Source organism: Atractosteus spatula, chromosome 14 (assembly GCF_055471065.1).
Source record: "Atractosteus spatula isolate fAtrSpa1 chromosome 14, fAtrSpa1.hap1, whole genome shotgun sequence".
Taxonomy (NCBI): Eukaryota; Metazoa; Chordata; class Actinopteri; order Semionotiformes; family Lepisosteidae; genus Atractosteus; species Atractosteus spatula.
Window position 1 is genome coordinate 6,095,578 of NC_142719.1, and position 21,235 is coordinate 6,116,812.

At 40.9% G+C, this 21,235-nt stretch overlaps 2 protein-coding genes and 1 non-coding gene across 10 annotated transcripts; 2 read left to right on the forward strand and 1 right to left on the reverse strand.

Annotated features, from left to right (window-relative positions):
• Positions 1-1,402: 1,402 nt before the first annotated feature.
• rab42b (RAB42, member RAS oncogene family) lies at positions 1,403-6,537 on the forward strand. Its single transcript, XM_088932176.1, has 3 exons — positions 1,403-1,507; positions 1,662-1,906; positions 5,377-6,537. The coding sequence occupies exons 2-3, from the start codon at positions 1,692-1,694 to the stop codon at positions 5,807-5,809; spliced, it is 648 nt and encodes a 215-aa protein (XP_088788302.1). The 5' UTR covers positions 1,403-1,507; positions 1,662-1,691; the 3' UTR covers positions 5,810-6,537.
• Positions 6,538-9,041: 2,504 nt separating this feature from the next.
• Positions 9,042-16,782, reverse strand: taf12 (TAF12 RNA polymerase II, TATA box binding protein (TBP)-associated factor). Of its 8 annotated transcripts, none has more exons than XM_088932171.1 (8): positions 16,635-16,767; positions 15,950-16,025; positions 14,670-14,761; positions 13,174-13,437; positions 12,619-12,696; positions 11,551-11,665; positions 10,549-10,637; positions 9,042-9,640 (listed from the first exon to the last, which is right to left on the reverse strand). In XM_088932171.1, the coding sequence occupies exons 4-8, from the start codon at positions 13,351-13,353 to the stop codon at positions 9,605-9,607; spliced, it is 498 nt and encodes a 165-aa protein (XP_088788297.1). In that variant the 5' UTR covers positions 13,354-13,437; positions 14,670-14,761; positions 15,950-16,025; positions 16,635-16,767; the 3' UTR covers positions 9,042-9,604. The 8 variants fall into 8 exon arrangements, with proteins under 8 accessions (XP_088788297.1, XP_088788294.1, XP_088788293.1 ...); XM_088932168.1 differs by lacking the exon at positions 14,670-14,761 and adding an exon at positions 14,932-15,009 and having other exon boundaries at positions 16,635-16,758; XM_088932167.1 differs by lacking the exon at positions 14,670-14,761 and adding an exon at positions 14,932-15,013 and having other exon boundaries at positions 16,635-16,758.
• Positions 16,783-18,190: 1,408 nt separating this feature from the next.
• LOC148820495 (U11 spliceosomal RNA) lies at positions 18,191-18,328 on the forward strand. The gene has a single exon (XR_016094185.1). It is a non-coding gene; the product is annotated as a U11 spliceosomal RNA (small nuclear RNA).
• The last annotated feature ends 2,907 nt before the right edge of the window (positions 18,329-21,235 follow it).

Genomic DNA, 21,235 nt, shown 5'->3' on the forward strand with positions numbered 1-21,235 from the left:
AGCTGTAGACACTAGTGCCAAGAGGCACTAAAATGCAGAAATGTAATATTGGAACCTACAGAATTTGTTACGTTTTAATGCATCTCAGTATACTTTCTTTTCATATGACGTGACATTAAATGCTATTCCAAGAGAAAGTACTGTATAAAGAGTTATGAAACACTGTTCCACTGGGAGCAGAGAATTAGACTAATCTGCCTCACCCTTCTATATATAGATGTCAAGATAAGGCAGACAGAAAAAATAAGTCAGATTAGATCTCTCAATCCTAAAGTGCCAGTATCCACATGGGCAAACTAATTATATTTCCTCCTCTGTTTTTAGAAAGCATGATTGAATCTAGATTTGAACCTGCACCAAATCTGAGTTAAATGTAAGGGCAGCCATGGTCAGAGATCTTGTACTTTCTGCAGGCTCCTGCAGTGATCTCAGCTGCTCAGCTGCACAGAGACGGTTTTCTCCCAAAGTCCAGTTTCCCTAGTGTTAGCAAGCCATTCACACTAGGTACTCCCTCTTCAAAGGAGATGCAGTCATGCCTTGATTCAGCATTTCCTGATTCCTAGTCATGTTGCTAACAGTGAGCCCTGGAGGACAGAGCCAACTCCAGTGACCTCCCCTCTGTCTTCAAGGGGGGGCAGGCAAAGAGTCGTCTCTGTGGTATTTCAGAATGTATATCAACCACAGATCATTTCATCCTCCCTAAACCCCTGGAAGTGTGGATGGCAGTTTCATCTTCCTCCAAAAGGGGTATATCATGCCCTTGAAATATCATCTGAGTTATTCTTATATGGCAGTGTTGTGCGATTACATGCAATGATCATTCCTCTGATGAAATCTATCTATCCTGATTAAGAAAGCTAAAAAAAAGTGACTGCAGAGTTTCCCCTTGATCAGAGGAAAGAATTCCCACCCAATAAACGGTTGACTACACAATCAACAGTTTTAAAGGGTCTGATCTTCAGATCAGCAGAGAAAACCTGCCCAGTGAGTCAGACCTGAAAAAAACATAATGCTGGAAGAAACTGAAGCTTGTTGTTCATTTCTGGCGAGCCTTGTGACCCGCGATTCTAAACTTCCACATTTTGAAGATACTGTATAAAGTTTCGAGATGTCTGGAAGTTTGTGTGTGACCCAGTGCTGCCACAAACCACATGCCTTGTGAGTAACAGTTCTTGCTGGCTGCCTCCTCCTCCCCCCACTGCATTCTTCCACTCTAAACCCGCTGCTGAGAGCCGGAAACACTCCTATCTGGTCATGGAGCAGAGCTCTTCTCCCTAGTGCAGGGATAGCTGCACTCCCCCCCCCCCTTCGCCCTCTTTGTCCCCTCCCTCTCTCTCAGCGAGTGTCAACAAGTTGAGACAGGAGTACAAGTTTGGAAGCAACCTCCTCTATCTCTCCTCCCTCTCTGTTTTACAATAGACAGGAATGCACTAGGAAAAACTGGGGAATCAGCTTCCTTTTTTTTCTCACACATATCAACCCATGCTCAGATACACTCCACATACTGGTGAGCAATTTAGGGAAGGAATTTCAATTCTCCCTCCTACTGCTCCACTCACACACAGGTAGTCATTCATGTAAGGGCGTTGCTTTCAGTGTTGCACAAAGTTGAGTGCTGTGGAGTTCCTGAAATATCTGTTCTCTTTTGCTTTTGCTGGAAGGGACAGCTCCTTCACCCAGCGGCAGCGGGCATGGAGTCACTGTGGCAGTACCAGTTCAGAATTATTATGCTGGGGGATTCCACCGTGGGCAAGTCGTCCCTGCTGAAGAGGTACACCGAGGACGTCTTCATTGAGTTCATCAACCAAACGGTGGGGGTGGATTTCTACGTGCACTTCTTGGAGGTCGAGCCAGGAGTGCGGATCAAGCTGCAGTTCTGGGACACAGCCGGACAGGAGAGGTTCAGGTAAGGGAACTGCTGGCCTGGCGTTAGAGGGGACCCAGGGTCTAATCTTTTCCACACAGTGGAAATGACTCCGAGACAGTCAGCTGATGGATTTTGATGATGGATTTATATTTGGGAATTTTTTTATAGAAAAATGTTGCTTGGGCATGAGCAGCAAATCTAGCTTAATTTTTCATTGTTAAAATATGAGTTAAATCATGTAAACAACAGTCCTACTGTTTGTAAACTAGCTGTTTTGGACTAAGGGTCATGTAGTGCTGCTACACAGGTTGTTAATGTTGAATCACAGTTGCCTAACTATGCCACATCAATGGCCCTGGACAAACACAGTGCTACTGACAACAAATGCTGTTTTCATGTAACAAATCCTACACATGGTGCTGAGAATGACCCCAGTATTATTTGTTTGTCTGGTCATTATCTATTAATCAAAAACTGAGAACACTTTAACAAGTGCCCGAAAAACAGTCCATCCCTCCTGCTTAAAACAGAAACCTGTAACACTGCAAAACCCAGAAAGGAATGCCGTATGACCCCTTTGAAAACAGGGAAGAGATTTGTTGTGTGTATCTGCAATTACTGCATTATTTATATCAAAATAGAAATTGATCAAACTGAGACCATTGCCATGACAGTCAGGGTCAGTTTCAGACCCTTCATTTCTATGTTAAGAAACATTACAAAAAGCTTTGGTTAGATGCAAACATTCATGCATGTACATATATACTGTATATTAAAGTATATGGATGCCTCACTAGTTTAAATAGGTAGTCAGAAAATGCTAATTATGTGAATGTCTGAAGGTGACCTAAAAATATGATCAAAACAGACCAAACACAGTTCTATTAACACTGAATTTAAAAGGCTAATTCAGCTTACATAGAGCAGGAATACATTATTCTGGTGAAACTGTGTAGTACACTGAAGGGTTCTCCAATTTTTCTTTTTTGCAGTTACAGATAGCTGTACAAAATAGCTATACAGTACTACAAACGTCTATAGAACATATCAATATGTAGAGCAAACAACTGTGTTTTTTTTAAATGCAAACCAGATCTGTTTAAAAATCAAACGTAACAATCTGCAAGTCACACACTAGTCTCATGCCTAGTTTGAGTGTGATAATCCACTCCTGATAAGTGCAATCAATTCTGATTTCACAGTGCACCACCTCAGTGGTTTAGGAGGAGTCAAGCCACAGCAAGAAGCAGTGCTATCATTTAAGCAATTCATCAAGGTGCTAGGGAACCGGATTTTCAAGAATGTTTTTTTGGTTCTTGCCATTGATCGAGAGGGTTTAACACATTGATTGTAACAAATGATCAACGATGATCGTCATGAGTACGAAAAAGAAAGCACTTAAAGCATTTAGCACAACAAAGCAGAGAGATCTCGTGCTAACGTTCCTTGTTCCTTCAGTACAAAGAACATTCAAAGACATGAACCATTATTCTGAAGGGCGGTTGATACCTGCCCGTCTGTCAGAATGCGATTTACATTGTGTGTTACTGTCTGGAGAGGTGGTGACTCGGGGGGGGGGGGTCTTGTCTCACCTCTCTACAGTCAGCTCCTTACAGGATCCACCCTTCTCTTCATGACAATTCCTGCCCACTTAATGGCTGTTCTTTCTCTGTTGGGCCATCAGGCTCTGTCACATTCACAGCCTGCAATAGTGAGATATTTTTTTGTTCTTATCAACTAAAAAGTGGATAGCATGGTGGCTGAGTGATGCCTCGCGGAGCTGGGGGCCTGGGTTCAGTTCCAGACCTGGGGTGCTATCCTGGAGGGGAGTTTGCATGTTCACCCTGAGTTCCTCTGGGTGTTCCTCCAGGGTGGGGGTGTTTCTCTGGGTGCAGTCCTCCCACAGTCCAAGGACATGCTGGGAGGTTAATTGACGTCTAGGAGAACAGGCCCTGGTGTGAGTGGGTGTGTTTCAGTGTCTGCCCCGTGATGGACTGGCATCCTGTGCAGGATGTACCCTGTTTGTCTCTGTTGCTTGCTGGGATAGGAATAGGTGAGAATTTGCATGGACCAGCTAAAAGTTATGAAAATAATCGCAAACATTGGATGAACAACTAAACTATGTCCGGTGTCTTGGAGCATATCAAAATCAAAGTTTGAAACAAATCCTTAGGGTTAGGATTTCTGCACTTTTCAAGTTCTTTATTGATATTAACACATGGTTTCCACACAATCCTCCAGGTTTTTATAGCTCTCTTTAAACCAGCAGCTGCAGACGAGCTGGGGAAAGCTGCTGAACTGCTTAATTAAGCTAATATCTTGTTTGTTTAGATCATTAGGCTTTGTGCTGCAATGAAAAGCTGCATGACAGCGGCTCTCTGGGACTGGCTTGGCATCTCCTGGTATAGACACTTCTGTGCAGCTAGTTCAGATCTTTCTAGTGACCTTTTATTTAAATCAATGCTTTCGTTGCAGACCTAGTGTAAAGTCACAAGTTTATTGATGGCAATTTTCTGATTCATCATTCCAGGAAAACAATGATTATGATTAACAAATCAATGCAAGGCATTATCAATAACTTCATGACAGCTGATTATCATCATACAACCAATGTGCCAGGGACCATTCGCCATATTGTTTCATTCCAATATGGATTTGGCACATGAAGTACTGAACTTTAAAACTGGCATACTGCCTTATTGGTAATGCGCTGATAGTGGCCCCTGTAGACAAAAGGCCCAAAACAGCATGAACATCATCTCTGCAATGCACAGAGCTGTTGAGGATGCCTGCAGCCAGAGATAATGGGGGAAAGTTCTGTTTTTCCAGCCGACAAGAAAGGCAACTCTTCCTTCCGCAAGCTGATACAATTAAAATGGTCAGGCTAGGGGAGGGGGCAGCTTAGATTCAGCAAAGAAAGCTTTCCCTGTTCTGAGAGAACTGCGATGAGCTGCCCGAGAAAGTAGAGCTCAGCTCCTTCCCAGCACTTCTGCTCCCGTGAATCACACAGCCAGTGTCAGGACTGAAGACTTGCTGTATTTCAGCGGGCTGGACAAACAGGAGCCGGTTCAGCTCTCAGGCACAGCTGATTAGGGGCTACCAGGTCGCAGCTGCAAATATGAACACCTTATATACAACCTGCGGGATACCAGTCCAGCTACCTTTCACTCGTCTTCTGTCAGTTTATTTATAATGCTGATTTCACTTTCAGTCTCAAGCCTCGAGAGGACGCGAGTGTCCTCTCTGCTGTGCTGTGCTGGCAATGACTTCTCTGTGATGCGCGATCCTAGCCTGAATTGACGGGGCTAGAGAAGAGGTGGCGGAAAAACCGCGATGCGAGAGGGCTGCGATCCTGCTGGCTTTGCATGTTTCACTCAGCACCTGCTTCAAACCTTTCCTTGTTCCATTTGGCAAACAATCGCACACACGATGAAAAACTGACGGACTAGGGCTGTGGCACCGTGTTACAGGACTGGGTGTCAAGAGAGCTTCTTGCTGCTTTCCCGCAGGTCGGTGACCCGGTCCTACTACCGCAACTCCGTGGGCGGGCTGCTGGTGTTCGACCTCACCAACAGGAGCACCTTTGAGAGCGTGCGGGAGTGGCACAAGGAGGTACAGGAGCGAGTGCACCCCCAGAAAATGCTGTTCCTGCTGGTGGGGCAGAAGAGCGACCGGGCGGGGGAGCGAGCGGTGGAGCGGGAGGAGGCCGAGCTGCTGGCCCAGGAGCTGGAGGCGCCCTACGTCGAGACCTCGGCCAAAAGCGGCACCAACGTGACGGGGGCTTTCGAGCAGCTGACGCGGCGGATATACGAGGCGCTGCGCAGCGGGGACCTGGAGCTCCGCGAGGGCTGGGACGGCATCAAGTGCTCGGCCCCGCGGGCCCTGGAGCTGCGACCCCCCGCAGAGAAGCCCCCCGAGAGCAACAAGCCCTGCCCCTGCTAGCTTCACTCTCTGGAGAAAACAAGAGAGCCAAGAACTCCGATACTCCCTGGGGCAAGGCTCCCGGAATGAAAAACGAATTCCTCTAGAAAGCAGCAGATCCTTTTCCACACGAATGAATTTGGACTCAAGTATTATACATAATTTATTCATTTTTGTGATATTTCAATCAATCGAAACCCCAAACCGAATCGATTTCATGATTTCGTGCTCCATCGGTCTCCTCAATCCCTGCCGCGTCCGAGTTCTGCGAGACATCTGCGTGCTGATCATTTCATCAGGCCTCAATCTAAGGGACAAAAACTCGAAAACAAGTGGTAAACTATAGAGAACGAAATACCACGAGCATTGCAAATCTATACAAAAGTATGGATACATTTCATTGTGGTGCATCGCGTTACTTTTATATTAAATCCATTGCGAAAACTCGAAAAGAAATTCAGCAGTCATGTTGAGCATGTGAAATCAATCTGGGTGACTCTCCAACTGCATCGATTGCTAAACAGCTCAGTTTTACGAAACAGCCGGGCACTAGGGGATATGTTCTTGAAGAGGAAAGAATGAGTACCGTTTTCAAGATTTTCTTATCTTCACAAACTGACAGCCTGTGTATAATGGCCGCCTTGCAGGTCCATGCATCTTACAGGGTGTGCCCAAGGAGATGTTGAGTTTTTATTTAAAGAAATGTTCCACTTCAGTAATGAAAAATAAAACGATTTTTTGTCTCTCCACTTGCACTTGTCAGGAATAGTCACTCTACAGATTAAAGGTCTGTATCGGTCTCCTGATATTTGTTTCTAAGGACTGTTTCCAAGTTTCTTCTCCTTAGTGTTTCCTGCTGTGTGAAATTGTGACGCTTGACAAAGTCATTAACTTAGCCCCAGTGAGCTCAGGTCTTCTCTCTTCACCATCACCATGAGCATGAAGGTGAAATGGCCATAATTTGCCTTATTGTTTTTTTTCTTGAAGTTATTTTGTGTGCTTTAAATTATTTTTACCTTTTGCATTATCATATAAATCACACCTCTGTTATCAAATACCTAGTTTTCATAGCAAACAATATGGTGCACCAGAGGAATACCTGTGTAATATGGGAACACCACTACAATACTGTGGCTGTTCAGACTGGGGAACAGCTCAACAGCAAGAGGGGTGCCAGACCTGAGACAGAGCATATATATGAGAGACCACTGTGTCAGTTTCCTCTGGAGAGATAATGTCCGGTTGGTGTCTGGAGTGTAAAAAACTTTCCAATATTTCAGTGCTAGAGAGGCCACTATTATTTTCTGCAATAACACTTAGCGATGCAGCAGTGGATGTTCTGATATGCCAAAACCCTCTTTACTCTTACTGTACCACAATGCAGTTGACGTGACGTGCACATCTGTTTTCTGAGTGCCGAAACAACAATGACATTGTTCACACAAAGCAACTTCCCTAACAGCACTGGACCTGCCTGCTACTGTAGTGTTAAAACACCTCTCCCTCTACAGTGATTTGCATTTTATTCAAAACCCAATTCAAGTCAGAGTATGTCTGTCAAACTGCCACAATGTTTAGAGGACTAAATTTAAAATTTAAAATTTAAAACAAACATAGAATAGGGGGCACTTTATATTAACCAAGAAACTCAAAGCATTTCTGTAAAACAGGAGAATTATCAATTGTTTACACAATGCTAAGTTTGCCTCATTTTAACAACATTGTGGAATGTTGGTTGACTTTAAACTGTTTGACCACTGACATATATACCGTAAATATACACACGCTCCAAAATATGTCTGAATACATTCTTATCATTAATATCAAATATATCCTTGATGCATAAACTCAACAGGCAGAACTTTTCCAAATATATTTCAAACTATTTTTTGTGCAGCCTAGAATCATGGATGGACTGGAGATTAGTTACTATTCAGTGACCCTTCTAATTACACCCGACAGAGGATTTTCTGGCCATTTTTTCAAAATACAATAAGGACTTTAAACAAACATCCAAACCATCAATATACTGTACATACTTTCTCAATTTTAAAAATGAACTTGATCCTGGAACCATTGAGATGGAATAGAGTTTACTTCACCATTTGTTGCTAGCTATAAAACATTTAAGAACGGAACTAAATAAATATTACATCTGTAAATTAGTCTTTTAAGGGGTTATTGACATGCAGAAAATCTAGCACCAGCTACAGTATTACACAGAGATATTTCAGGAAATATTACATGAACGAAAAGATATAAAATTGTTTTTTAATTATCATGGGAGTGTTAAAACCCAATTGAAACAAAACCGCCATCTCAAATTCTGTGCAAGAAAAACTAATAAAAATGGCACATTTATTTTAATTCCATATTCAAAAACACTCTCAAAAAGCAAGAAAACTTGTAATTCCTGTGCACTTATTTTTCTAGCTCGGGTGCAGGTAGGTCCCTTTGACATTCCAGAGTTAGTTTGGAGTTACACTGTTGTTGGAACAGCTCTGGGACATCTATTGAAGACGTCAAACCCTATGATGAGTCAGGGACAACTTGTGGCGTCTTACTTGATGAACCACAACCCTGATCTGGTTTTAGAATATCCTAAAATTGAACAGTATAAATAGGGGTATCAAATTGGATATAACATCTTGTAACAGTACTACCCCATATCTGTACATATTTCAAAATTGTGTCGCAATACTAAAATTTTCATTCATGTATGGTTTTAAAATTCCACAATGCTTTATTTCTTATTTTTTTCTATAGCCCCTGTCCCAGTGTCACACAGTATTTTTCTGTTGCACCTTGGATTAACTAGGCACTGCAATGTATGTGCAATATGGTTCAATTTCATATTTCAGTTACACAATGTATATCCATAAGTTCTACCTCTTAATTCTTTCAGCTCTACAGCTCAGGTTGGTGCTGTTATCTCTTTTCCTTACAGGCTAATTTGAAATTCTTCATTTTCCATGGCACCATGCTCTATCTCCTGGAAAGAAAGAGAGGAGGCAGTGCAGGGAAAAAAAGGAGTGGCCCTTCAGAAATGTTCCAAAACAATGTCTGGTTAGAGAATAAATGGCACTGTAGGAATGAAGGAGGTTCTGTCAAACCGAAAGTACTGCTGTAATCTCCTGTGGCTTCACAAACAGCAGTGAGGCAGAATTATTCCAAGCACTTGTTGAAAAGTTGCACAATATTTACATTGTAACCAGCAGTGCAATACACAAAAAACATACAGCTGGTCTTCTTCTTTAAGAGTTTATTTAATTATTTTGTTATGTTACATGGAATATGTGAATTTCAATAAACTTAATTAAACTTAATAAACAAAAAGGAACTTCTTTAGGATTAATTCACGTGTATTTTTTCAGCACCAGTCCACATCCCCTACAGCAGCACTGTAGAGAAGAGCCAAAGAGAGACTGTGATGAGTATGAATGAGGACACCAAAGTAAATGTAACTGCAAAGGAGAGAAAATTCACATTATACCTGGACTACTTTGATCCTTCCAGTAAACCTGTGAGTTAACCTAAGATACCACATTGCTTTCAAAAACATCTGATGATGAGTGATTCAGATCTTATACAAAGACAAAAAATTACCAATTCACCTCCTGCAATGGGGTTGTGCAGATTCACCGACCCCACCTAAAATTTATCAAGGCCTTGACATTTACATATATTTACTGTTTAAATGAGTAGGAAATGTCAGGATTGAATACCCTTATTTCATTTCTGTCTCATTACCCCAACCCAGCCCCCAGTAAAAAAACAAAATTCTGAAAGGTCGTCCTCCAGCTGCTTCAAGTCCTCCTATTTTTTGGTTGTTTTGCGGATCAGTGCCATTCTCTGAAACAAAGACATGATGAAGGATTAGAAAATCTCATCCGAACATCCCTGCACACACTATATGTACTGAACAAGTATTTACATTTCTTCTCCCACATAAATATATTTGTGCCATCCCCCTATGTAAAGTGGTCTGAGAACTGACAGGAACCATAAATGAAAATCTTTACCCAGAAAGTTTGAACAAATATTGCTGAACAGGCATTAGGTCAGATTGTCGATATTACTGCCTTCTTTTTTCTGAACTGGGAATCAAAAAGCATACTGATCTCATTGGGGAGCTCACTATTTAATCAATGTCAGCATATAATCCACTCTTTAGACTAAACAACAGATACTGTATGTGCGCTAAATAGAATTAAACTGTACAGTTATTAGGACAGTTTCTTCAGCAGCATTAATACATTTTAGAAATTATTTAGAATAAAATTCTACAATCCTGTCATTTAGATTGTAGTAGTCAGTATTAAATATTGATTACTTCAATGCAATTGTAAATTACAACCGCCTATCCTCCCCACTGATAGCTAATGTGTGGTGAGTGTTCTGGTGCACTATGGCTGCCATCGCATCATCCAGGTGGGGCTGCACATTGGTGGTGGAGGGGATCCCCATTACCTGTAAAGCGCTTTGAGTGGAGTGTCCAGAAAAGAGCTATATAAGTGTAAGCAATTATAATTATTAATATTAACTGAAAATCACAAATGTAAATGATAACTTCCATGTAATTTTGTTCCTGAGGCTGTGATCAGAAGATGTGGATAGGAATAGATATATTAAAAATGTGAGTTATGTGCCTCAGAGGAGTGCCACTTCACAAGTCAGTCAGAAGGAAACCAGAAGGTCTATATTTCTTAAACACTGCTGACACCCTCAGGACTAAAATGTGAGCACAAAGAGCAGCTGACCTGTTTGTGGGCCTCTGTAGTGCAGGCCTTTTTATAGGGCCGGATTTCATCTGATCCAAAGCCTGGGATCCACATGTTCCACTGACGCTCTACAGGGAAAAATCACAACAAAGACAAGGAAGGCATCAGAGCTGAACTATCTAACACTCTTTCCCTTCCTGGCAATGGGCTTTACAGTGAATTTTCGGATCAAAATAGTCTTTTAAACTTAAAGCAAAATCCAAAGCACACAAGAGTGGACTAACCAAGGTTACTTTGCTCCAAGCAACAACAAATGAACAAAGTACCGCCAGACAATTGTGGTTCATAGTTTATAATACCTTTTAAAAAAATATTACATATTTCTAAAACACAACCTTTCAAATATCTTGAAAGGTCACTTTCACATTCAATACAAAACATGAAAGAGAAGATGAACAATTATTAACAATTATTTTCTTTGTTAAAATGTAAAAAAAGACAAATGGCTTTTAAACCATAGTTCAGTCTGTATCCAACTCTGGGTCTGGGGACCTAGAGGATCCCAGAAAAAAAGAGTTTTACCTCAAACTTGGCAATGGGGACAACTGGGACCGTCATACTATGGATTTATGGATTACAGGCCTGCAGTTCTCGAATCAACACTAAATCGACTGTAGATGTATTCATAATTACTCATTTGAAAAAAAAAAGACAAAGGCTCCATTTTCATGTTAAAAAAGCCGCTTATATTTACAATGACTTAACAAGAACGGAAAGATTGTAATCCTTAATGATCATTTTCACAGCTTTTAAATTCTAACTTGTTACAGCAGCATGCTCTTAGAAGGCCCAATGGAGTGACACTATATGTAATATAGTGCATCTATACCTTTCTAGTATCATCAGTCTTCTGACCACTGACAGGAATAAGAAGGGATAAGACAGGTGATACTATAAAAATAAAAAGAAGGTTAGCCTCAGATGTCCTATCAGGTTGGCACTGTCCCTCACAGTAACATCTGGTGGCAGCTGTCCACTTACCCAAGTGCAGCTGCACATCTTTCACCTCCAGGGTGTTGGACTTGCGATGACGGGCGAGCTGGCAGGCGGCAGTCACTACACTCTCAATGAAGTCATCGGCAATCTGCAGCAGCATCTACGTAATGGGTCACAGAGATTAATCAGTGGCAGTGGCACTTCCCAAGGGCAGTGCAAGAGATTCTGGCTAGAAACATGCATTCTTCAACTCAGTCTTGCCTCTGGATTGAGAGTATCTGTATTAGCAAGAAGACATTTATCATGATGTCCTGTCATTTAGAAAATCTACCAAACCCCCGGTACCTTAATCTAACTTGTTCCACGTATTATCTAAAACCAATTTGCAATACAAACTAACAGAACCACCATTAAAGACCAAGGAAAATCAAAAACACAATAAGATGCAGTGAAAGCAAAGGGAGCATCTGAATGAAGTTAAGCAGGTGTGAGCCTGGTCAGTACCTGGATGTGAGACCTCCAGGGAAAAACTAAGGTTACTGCTGGAAGAGGTGTTAGTGGGGCCAGCAGGGGGTGCTCACCCTGCAGTCTGTGTGGGTCCCAATGCCCCAGTATAGTGATGGGGACACTATACTGTAAAAAGGCACTGTCCTTTGAATGAGACTTAAAACCGAGGTCCTGACTCTCTCTGGTCATTAAAAAACCCAGGTCCTTTCTTGAAAAGAGTAGGGGTTTTACCCCAGTATCCTGGCCAAACGTCCCATTGGCCTTTACCAATCATGGCCTCCTAATAATCCCCATCTATGAATTGGCTTCATCACTCCTCCCCACTGAGAGCTGATGTGTGGTGAGCTTTCTGGTGCACTATGGTGGATGCTGCACATTGGTGGTGGTGGAGGAGAGTCCCCATAACTTGTAAAGTGCTTTAAGTGGAGTGTCCAAAAAAGCTCTATATAAGTGTATGCAACTATTATTACTATTAATATACCAAGACTTTTCAGCTCCACCATCAGCACAAAAGAAACCAACTTTAATGAAACCTGACTACTAACAAATGCAATCTTACAATTTTGTCTGAAACTAGTCTTACACAGGCACATGGATGGGACTCACCTCCTCCACATCTTCATCCAGCTGCTCGTTGGGGTCAATCTCTCTAACCAGGTCCTGCAGCTTCTTCTTGCTAAGCACCTGGATGTAGGACACAAGCACAGCTCACTCATCCTCTTAAGGTTGCCAACTGCAGACACTCCTCATTGTCACTTTGTGACTACATACTATAAAAAGGCTCAGGAAAAAGATACAGGGACAGTTCTATAGTCTTTTCTAGTACAGAACACTGAAATTTGATAGTGGGTTAATGCCTAAAAAATAATTTCCAAGACATACAAAAACAACATCATCATGAGCCAGAAGACAGATTCCTGTCTGTCATGTTTGTCCTGTTACACGGTGGCTTAAACATTTGAGAACCTCATCTGGCCATTTTTTAAATATGCCAGTGGATCATTTACTGGCCAATAATGATATGTTAAGGAACTTAATCTGAAGGCTGCCAGAAAGATAGAAGAAATTAGAATCCCCCTACACACACAAAAACCATGGCAGAAAAGTATCAAAACCCAAGCGTAACACATTAAGCAGTGATAACAGACTTGGAAGGGGTACCTGTGTGCCCTCGGGGCTCAGTCTTCCAGGTACCTGGGTACTTGGGACTTTGCCCGGTACCACAGCTGCAGTGCTATTGGCCATGCTGGTGGAGAGAGGAGGGGTAGCAGAGGGCTCGGCTTTCACAGTGGTGGAGAAGTTAGAGAGGTTGGTTAAAGCCTGTGGCTGGTACTGGGTCATAATCTGCTGGGCTTTGGCCTTTAGATCATGAAGTTTCTCGAGGTCTTGAAGCTGTTTGGAGTTGTAAGGACCAGGTCCAATCAGCTGCAATTAAAAATGAAAAAAATAATCTGTAAACAGTGATATATCTTGGATTAAAAATGGGAAGATCTGAGGCTTCCCAGAAACATTATATAGGTTTAAAGACAAGCTGGTCTAAAGCAGCAGGGGGCAGTGATTAACTAAGAAAGCAGGGCAGTGTAGCATGTCAGCATTTTGCAGTGTTGGGAAGTACATAAAGAGTATGAAGAGTAAAAAAATATTCTTCAGTAGAATAATGTGTGGGTGGAAGTTGGTGTTCCTATTGCGTATAGTGGGATCCTTAAAAACTCATGCTGGAGTCTTGAGAAACAATACAATAAGAAATAAAAGTAACCAGGCATAAGAGAAGACTTTCATAGCTGGTGTGGCCATTCTGAAGCCCAATAAAGAAGAGTTTTTCAGAGCTATGACAGCACTACCCTGTGAACACATGACACTGGAAGGAAACACTTTCTTTACGGTTGGCAAATAGTCATCAGAAATTAAATGACCTCATCGACAGGTCACCGCATGAGTCGAATGTCTTTCAAAAAATTGCTGCCAAATTTCCTAACAAGAAAATAACAAAACTACTGTGGTCATTTAGTAAGGCAGGATTAAAGTAGACAGGAGGTTGCTGGTGAAAGCTGTTCACTTAACAGACCTTTACAATAAATACGCAAGTAATAAGTTTATTCCATGCTGAAAAAAGAAGAAAGAAAACACAATGTTTTGGCCGTGGAGCCTTCTTCAGGTGTGTGGAGCCTTCTTCTCTTTTCAGCATGGAATAAACCTATTACTTGTTCCTTTGCAGCCTACGCATGCTGACGCAGATACCCACCTGAACTACTAACAATACATGATCCATCTGTTTTATAAATAATTTTAAATGCAACAAATACCTTATAATTGCCATAAATATCTTACAAGAATACAGAATAACTTAAGGAAGAGACCTTTGAACTTTCTGCTCAAACACACAAATAAACCTACATAAAACTATAAATGAGAGGTAACTATTGGCCCCTTTGTCATGCTTGGTAGGCTCACTAGCAGATAACCATTCCAAGGTCCAACAAACCATACAGTTGTTTGTTGAATGAAGCCAGGGTATCACCTTCAGAATCACCTGAAAATCATGAAGGTGCCCACTTAGATGACTTTGTCGATGCATTTCTTGATTTTGAATATTTGTGCCAAGACCTTGCTTAGTCTTCACTGGTCATAACTAAAACGATTAAGTTTTTTTTTTTTACCTGGAGTAGAACATTCCTCTAAATCCAAGAACACATCTATTGTTCTCCTCTGCACTGATTCCAGAGAATCAATAATTTTGAAAACTGTGTGGCTGTTAGAAAAACAAGAGTGAATAATGAATATAAATGCATCCTACAAAGATAACCAGGTAAAACATACTGTATGCTTGGGCCAAGTGAGTGAGTTATGCATTGTAAGCTGATGCTGCACTCACAGCAACCTCACACAGCAAAGGTCAGCTCACACAGCTACTGTACTTACTGCTATCTGAGTGTCTAGATCCCTAATAACATCAGCTACAGCTGAAGGCCCAGTAATAGGGGAGGCCATTTCCACATGCTACCTGGAAACAAACAGCATGTTACTGTCACTGCACTGTCAATCCCAGAACAGCACACAGGTATATGAAAGGCTACACAAGAGTAGAGGAACTTCAGCGACATGCATCTGCTCCTGTTCTAACTTACAATCACGCAGGAATGCTACTGCATGACACTGGCAACACACAGCTAGTTTGCCTTTGGTGGGGGAGTTATGTTTATATCACCATATTTTAACCCTTATCTCTTAACCCAACTGTTTTAAGTAACATACAAGCAGCCCTCCAATCTGCTATTGTTTTGTCTGAGGTCTGCTTGGTGATACATTCCTGGCACCTAACTAATCTTTTTAAATTAATCAGTGAAACAAATTAAGACTCTCAACTCACAGGGCCTCTTTAAAAAATATTTCAGTTGAAACTAGATCCTAACTGTACCCCTCCTGATGCTGCTCCAGCAAGCTAAATGCAAACCAAAGCAATGCTACAAAGACATTCCTGAGGGCTGGGGTTAAGAACAGTTGTTTTACGGCTCTGAAGACTAACTTTGAAACTAGTTACCTTACAAATCACACCTTTTCAAATGCACCGAAGGTATTTGAAAATAGTTTCTAAAAAATATTTAAAAGCTCAACTGGAAACCCCAAAGAACTGATTTAGAGAACTGCTACTCCAACATGTACAGTAACTACAGTCTATCAACATTTACCTCCCCTTAAACGGACAACATTATAAGCAATAAGAGAACTCTAGAGGTAGCAGTGTGTACCATCTGTACTCATAAAAAGTAAAAGAAGTGAGAAAAATAATCAACATACGATATCGAGTGTATTATTGGTCATTTGGGTGTAACATCCCAAAAGCATTTTACTTCTATTGTTTAAATTAGCTGAAATGGAAAAGAATTCTCTCGATGTCAAAGTGGAGCCTAATTGCAACGACGAACACGGTAAAACTCACGTTTCTCAACAGTAATAAAGGACCGATAAGCTTGTCCGACCAGAAGTGGTAAAGACGACATACATCATAGAAACATCTACGAAAATAACATCCAAATTAAAACTGCAATATACAAAAGAGGCATACATGCACAAAGACAGCGATAGGTTTTAATTGAACAATTATCCCCATTACCGAAGGATTGCCCCAAAAAAGTGACGTTCCTGTGACTTCTAAGAAATGTGCGCTGCATTGTAAATTTGTTCGAAATAGTGGTTTACGTTGTGGTACTCTCGACAAATTAAAACTATTTATTTCTCCCACATACCAGCGGACAAAATTAATCAAGATCTCCAAACCGCCGTAAAAAATCGTCCGTCGCACATCGGTCCTATGTACTTCAATTTCCTACTGATTCTTCTACTGTCAAACCTATAACCAAAACGGACTGAGACAGCTCCTATCATGCAAACTGAGCAAAGCACGAAACACGTAAAACAGACATTTTTTTACAACGCCAAATGTAAGACTTTTTACATCATTTCAAAAAGGAAGGAGGCATTACGCTCCTTTTGAAGCCGAAATAACACAGGGTCCGCTATTCCGAATAGACGGTTAACTTGTATCTACTTAAAAGTAATTTTCCAAAAGCTTCCCGCCGTTCGCAGTGCACACGGATTCACTCCGGAATTTGAATATAACTTACATTCCAATCTCAACTCTATCTCCCCATGTTTCACGCCTTATTTCTGGCTTTTAGATTATTTAGATGCCACCGACGTCGAACACCGTGACTCCCAGTATCAGCTTTGTGTTTCTTTGAACCAACTTCCTGTCTCTCCGGAATTACTTCCGGTGCCACTTGACCTCCCTAACGTCCATTCTGATTGGTTAATTGCGGGCGTTAAGGCTGTATCCTGTAACCAGAAGAAATTACTACGGTGCTTTTTTCGCTATATAATCGATGATGTACTCTTCACACATACTATTGGAAATAGTTTTAGTTTTAAGTGCGTTTGTTTATATGCTGCATTCTCCTGGTCTTTACTCCTTGATGTCCTTGATTTCGTGTTAAACCAGGCATTGCCAACCTTTCTATCCACGTCTCTTTTTATATCCTCTGAATTAGACATCCAATCAAAACATAAACCAGAATACATGTTCTGATTCTAATGTGATATAGTTTATAGTGTAACAAAGAAAACGGTTGTTTCTTGGAACTTATTTCAAACTGAACTGCGAGTCATTAGAACTCCCCTTAAGTGCCCTTGGAAGACTCCGCCGGAAAAGATAAACTGTTTAATAAACGAGCTAAAATTCCCCTTGTTTCTAAAGAACTCGGAGGTTTCCTGGACATAGTGTTGCAAACTGGACCCGAATCAACAGATCAGTTTGAGACAAGACAGGCCTTTCATGTTACTTGTTAACTGAAACAAACTAACGTGCAAACTAAGCAGAACTACATTTTATTATTGTCAACATATACTGATCCTCACTACAGCCCTTGCATTAAACTGAAGAACACGCAACAGCGCGTAACGTTGTTTCTTCTCTGCGCTTTTTAGTATGGAATTAAACTGTACTTGTTCCTTTCTTGCAAAGCCTCCTTTCAAATTATGAAGATGCAAGAAATACTTTATTTTTGTCAGATGAAATAAATCATATCTGCAGTTTGGGTGATTGCAAAATAAAACAATCAAATTAAAAAACAGTGCAAATAAAAAAATTAAGATTCCATAATTAATATATTTATTAACAGTGTCTCGTGATAATTAAGCAAATAATTATCCCCTGATGAACAAGAAGGGATAAGAATACTTATTCTTAAGAATACTTATACTTAAATAATATATTTCTATTATTGTTATACTATCAATACTAAGTTATCGCTGTTAGTCTTCATAGTTGTAGTTCTTAAAATGATCAACATTACTAACAAATACAACAAGATCACAAAAATGATGTTTAAACGTACACTGATACTGTGCGACCGACAATCTTGACTGAAGCCCCGCCTCAGAGTTGTGTGGTATCCCATGATGCCTCTATATTTGCATACAACTCTTCTTCGTTTTTTTTAACAATGATATAGAAATGGCAGTATTTAAGAAAACAACATTTTGGTTTCAACAGCTGTATCTATAAATAGTTGTCTTGCATACAGTGTGATAGAAATACTACTTTTGAGCTCTCGCACAATAGTCACCGCAAACCGCTTACTCATGCAAAGACAAGGGTACTCCACCTGCGGAAGCAATCGGTAAAAAGGGCTTGTGCTGTGAATTGCACAGGGACGGGGTGGGGATCTCGCCCCGTCTCTGCGGAATCGATATCAAGAGATTTCGGAAGCACAATTTTTGTGAACTTGGGCTGCTGATGATCGTTATTCTTGGCGCCCTGCATTGTTGTGTCAAAGACAGATCAGGACACTGTCAAAGGCACTATGTAGTTGTTGAATACATACTTATTGAATAAGCTCAGTATTTGTGATGTGAGATACTTTGCTCGTTAACCACAGGGTGTCGACATACGCACGTGGAGGTGTGTGAGTATTCTCCGACCGAAAGCAGGACTTCCTCACCTAATTTCGACCGATAGAAATTGCAGTTTTCTAAAATGATGCGTAGTAGTATACACTATACTCGCAAGAAAAAGTTAACTTGAATATTTAGTCAGACTGCTTAATGCTATTTCTCTGTATAGCAGCACAGGGCATTGGGTACAATTCTGGTCTTGGGGTGCTAACTGCATGAAATTTGAATGTGTTTCCCATGTTTGTGTGGGTTTTCACTGGTTGGTTTTCTCAGGTTGCTCTGGTTTCCTCCTACAGTCTAAATAAATAATAATAATTCCTAACACTTACATAGCACATTTTGGACACTCTACTCAAAGCACTTTACAGTAATGGGGACTCCCCTCCACCAATGTGCAGCCCCACTTCAAAGTCAAAGTTTATTTATCAAATGCACAACAATACGGCGTGCAGCAGTAGTTGCTGGCAATGAAATGTCTTTTTCTGTGAGCTCACAAAAATCACAAAACTGAGGTTACATTTTTGAAATTGAATAAAACTCAATATGAGTAGAGCTGTTATGTGTCCATCGTGTATGCAATATATACATGTAGTGCAGTTATGCTGAATACAGTGAAAACTGTATGTCCATGTAGCCGTTACAGGTGATTTGCTAAAGGAGCTGCAGGTTGGCTGTTTAGCAGTCTTATTGCCTGGAGGTAGAAGCTGTTCCATAGTCTGCTGGACTGAATGCTTTGGTACCGTTTACCGGACGGTAGGAGGGAAAACAGTTTGTGACTGGGATGACTGGGGTCCTTGAGAATGGACTTGGCCTTCTTCAGACATCTAGCTGAGTAGATATCCTGGATGCTTGGTAGCTCACTACTGGTGATAAGCTGCGCTGACTTCACCACCCTCTGCCACCACCACCACCCTCATCACGTCTTGAATGACGTGATGGCAGCCATAGTGCACCAGTACGTTTACCACACACCAGCTATCAATGGGGAGGAGAGCAGAGATGAAGCCAGTTCACAGAATGGGAGGCCTCCTAATAATCCTCATCTATGAATTGGCCAGGATGCCAGGGATACCCCTACTCTTTTCAATCAATCAAAGTTTATCAAATGCACAAAAATACAGCGTGCAGCAGTACTTGCTGGTAATGAAATGTCTTTTCTACGAGCTCACTGGGTGGGGATAAAAATCACAAAATTAAAGTTACAAAATAAGGTTAAATCCTAATCGTGCAATAGGAATTGAGTAAGATAAACTCAATATAAATAGAGCTGCTATATGTCCAGGGTGTACTGTATGCAACACTTTATGTCCAAGTAGTGCAGTATGCCAAATACAATAACAACTGTATGTCCATGTCCATGATTTCCTGAAGAAACTGCAGCTTGGCTATTTAGCAGTCTTATTGCCAGGAGGTAGAAGCTGGGATGACTGGGGTCCCCAAGAATGGACCTGGCCTTCCTAAGACATCTAGCTGAGTAGATATCCTGGATGTTTGGTAGCTCTCAGTCGGTAATGAGCTGTGCTGACTTCACCACCCTCTGCAGTATTTTGCCGATTTTTACTGATATTTTCTTATGAATCATACTGCTTCCAACAAAGTGTTATTTCTCATGATTACTAAGGGATGTGTAAAATTTAGCCTCCCAAAATATCCCCCTCAAAAGCACTGTGTCATTTTTAGCATGGTATTTCAATAACGAACGGTGTCGCTACCGCCTTCCTGAAATTTCTGCTGTGGACATAAATGAAAGACTACAAAACCTGAAGTTGTTTCTGGCAGTGTTCAATGAGTCCAAATTCAGACTTGTCCTTTTCTGTTTTCTCCTTTTCTTTTCCTTCGGTAGAATGGAATCTGCCCAAGGTGCTACTAAACCTTATTAGCTGTTATCCATGTGTTCATTTTTGGACAGTGTGTTTTAGAGACTAGTTAAGATCTGTTTCTCCGAGGTTACTATTAAAATGTACGAAAGGTATGGCCACAGCAAACAAATTAAAGAATGCCTCTGGGCTCTTGAGATGAATGCAACAAGTTTTATAATAATCTCATCACTTTGTTGAAGCACAGAGCAAACTCTTAGTCATATATAACTCCACAGAACGTGCACAAAAAGAGTGGGGAAATTAGGTGTGTTGAGGGTTACATCATCTTAAAAATAGCTTCACACATGGAGTCATTTATTTTTAATAAGAACAGAAAATTGTTTTCAAAACCATATTTTTGTTTAAAAAAAGATCAAACAATCTCACAATTTTCTTGTAAGTTATTGAGAATTTATTTTTTATATTTCATTTTTTTTCTCTGCAAGGCCAGAAAGTGCACACTCTTGCCTATGTGTCCAATTCAAGTGTAAATGTTGTAAGTGCAGTGTGCAGTGAGATAAAAAAAAACATTTTATTGCAGCTCAGCCTCAATCTTTCCCTTCATTTTGTACTGTATTCAATTATATTCAAGATAAAAGAAAATGTTTCAAAATGGGATTGCAGTGATCTCTCATACCTGGGATCAAAAAATATAAATGAAAGTTTATGGTGTTCAAAATGGGCACATATGAAATGTGATTTGGACATCTGAAGCACTTCATTATACTTTTGTTGAGTAATTCCTAACATTTGTGCTGTACTGATCCACATTGCCCAAGATCTTATGAAATGTGTTCCATTGAAGCTCCCCAAAGTTCAATCTGCAAAGAACCAGACCAGCCTGTAGGCCTGAGTGGCCAGTGCGCACGGTTTTGTTTTGGGCTTTTCTGACATGTTTTATGACATGTTTTGGT

What these genes read in the sequence shown, in the direction of transcription:
- rab42b (XM_088932176.1), top strand. Translation starts at nt 1,692, where the DNA reads ATGGAGTCACTGTGGCAGTACCAGTTCAGAATTATTATGCTGGGGGAT. An exon ending in GCCGGACAGGAGAGGTTCAG is followed by an intron (nt 1,907 to 5,376) that starts GTAAGGGAACTG and finishes GCTTTCCCGCAG; the next exon opens with GTCGGTGACCCGGTCCTACT.
- taf12 (XM_088932168.1), bottom strand. Translation starts at nt 15,000, where the DNA reads ATGGCCTCCCCTATTACTGGGCCTTCAGCTGTAGCTGATGTTATTAGG. An exon ending in TGAGCCCCGAGGGCACACAG is followed by an intron (nt 12,697 to 13,173) that starts GTACCCCTTCCA and finishes TCCTACATCCAG; the next exon opens with GTGCTTAGCAAGAAGAAGCT. An exon ending in AGATGTGCAGCTGCACTTGG is followed by an intron (nt 10,638 to 11,550) that starts GTAAGTGGACAG and finishes TTTTCCCTGTAG; the next exon opens with AGCGTCAGTGGAACATGTGG.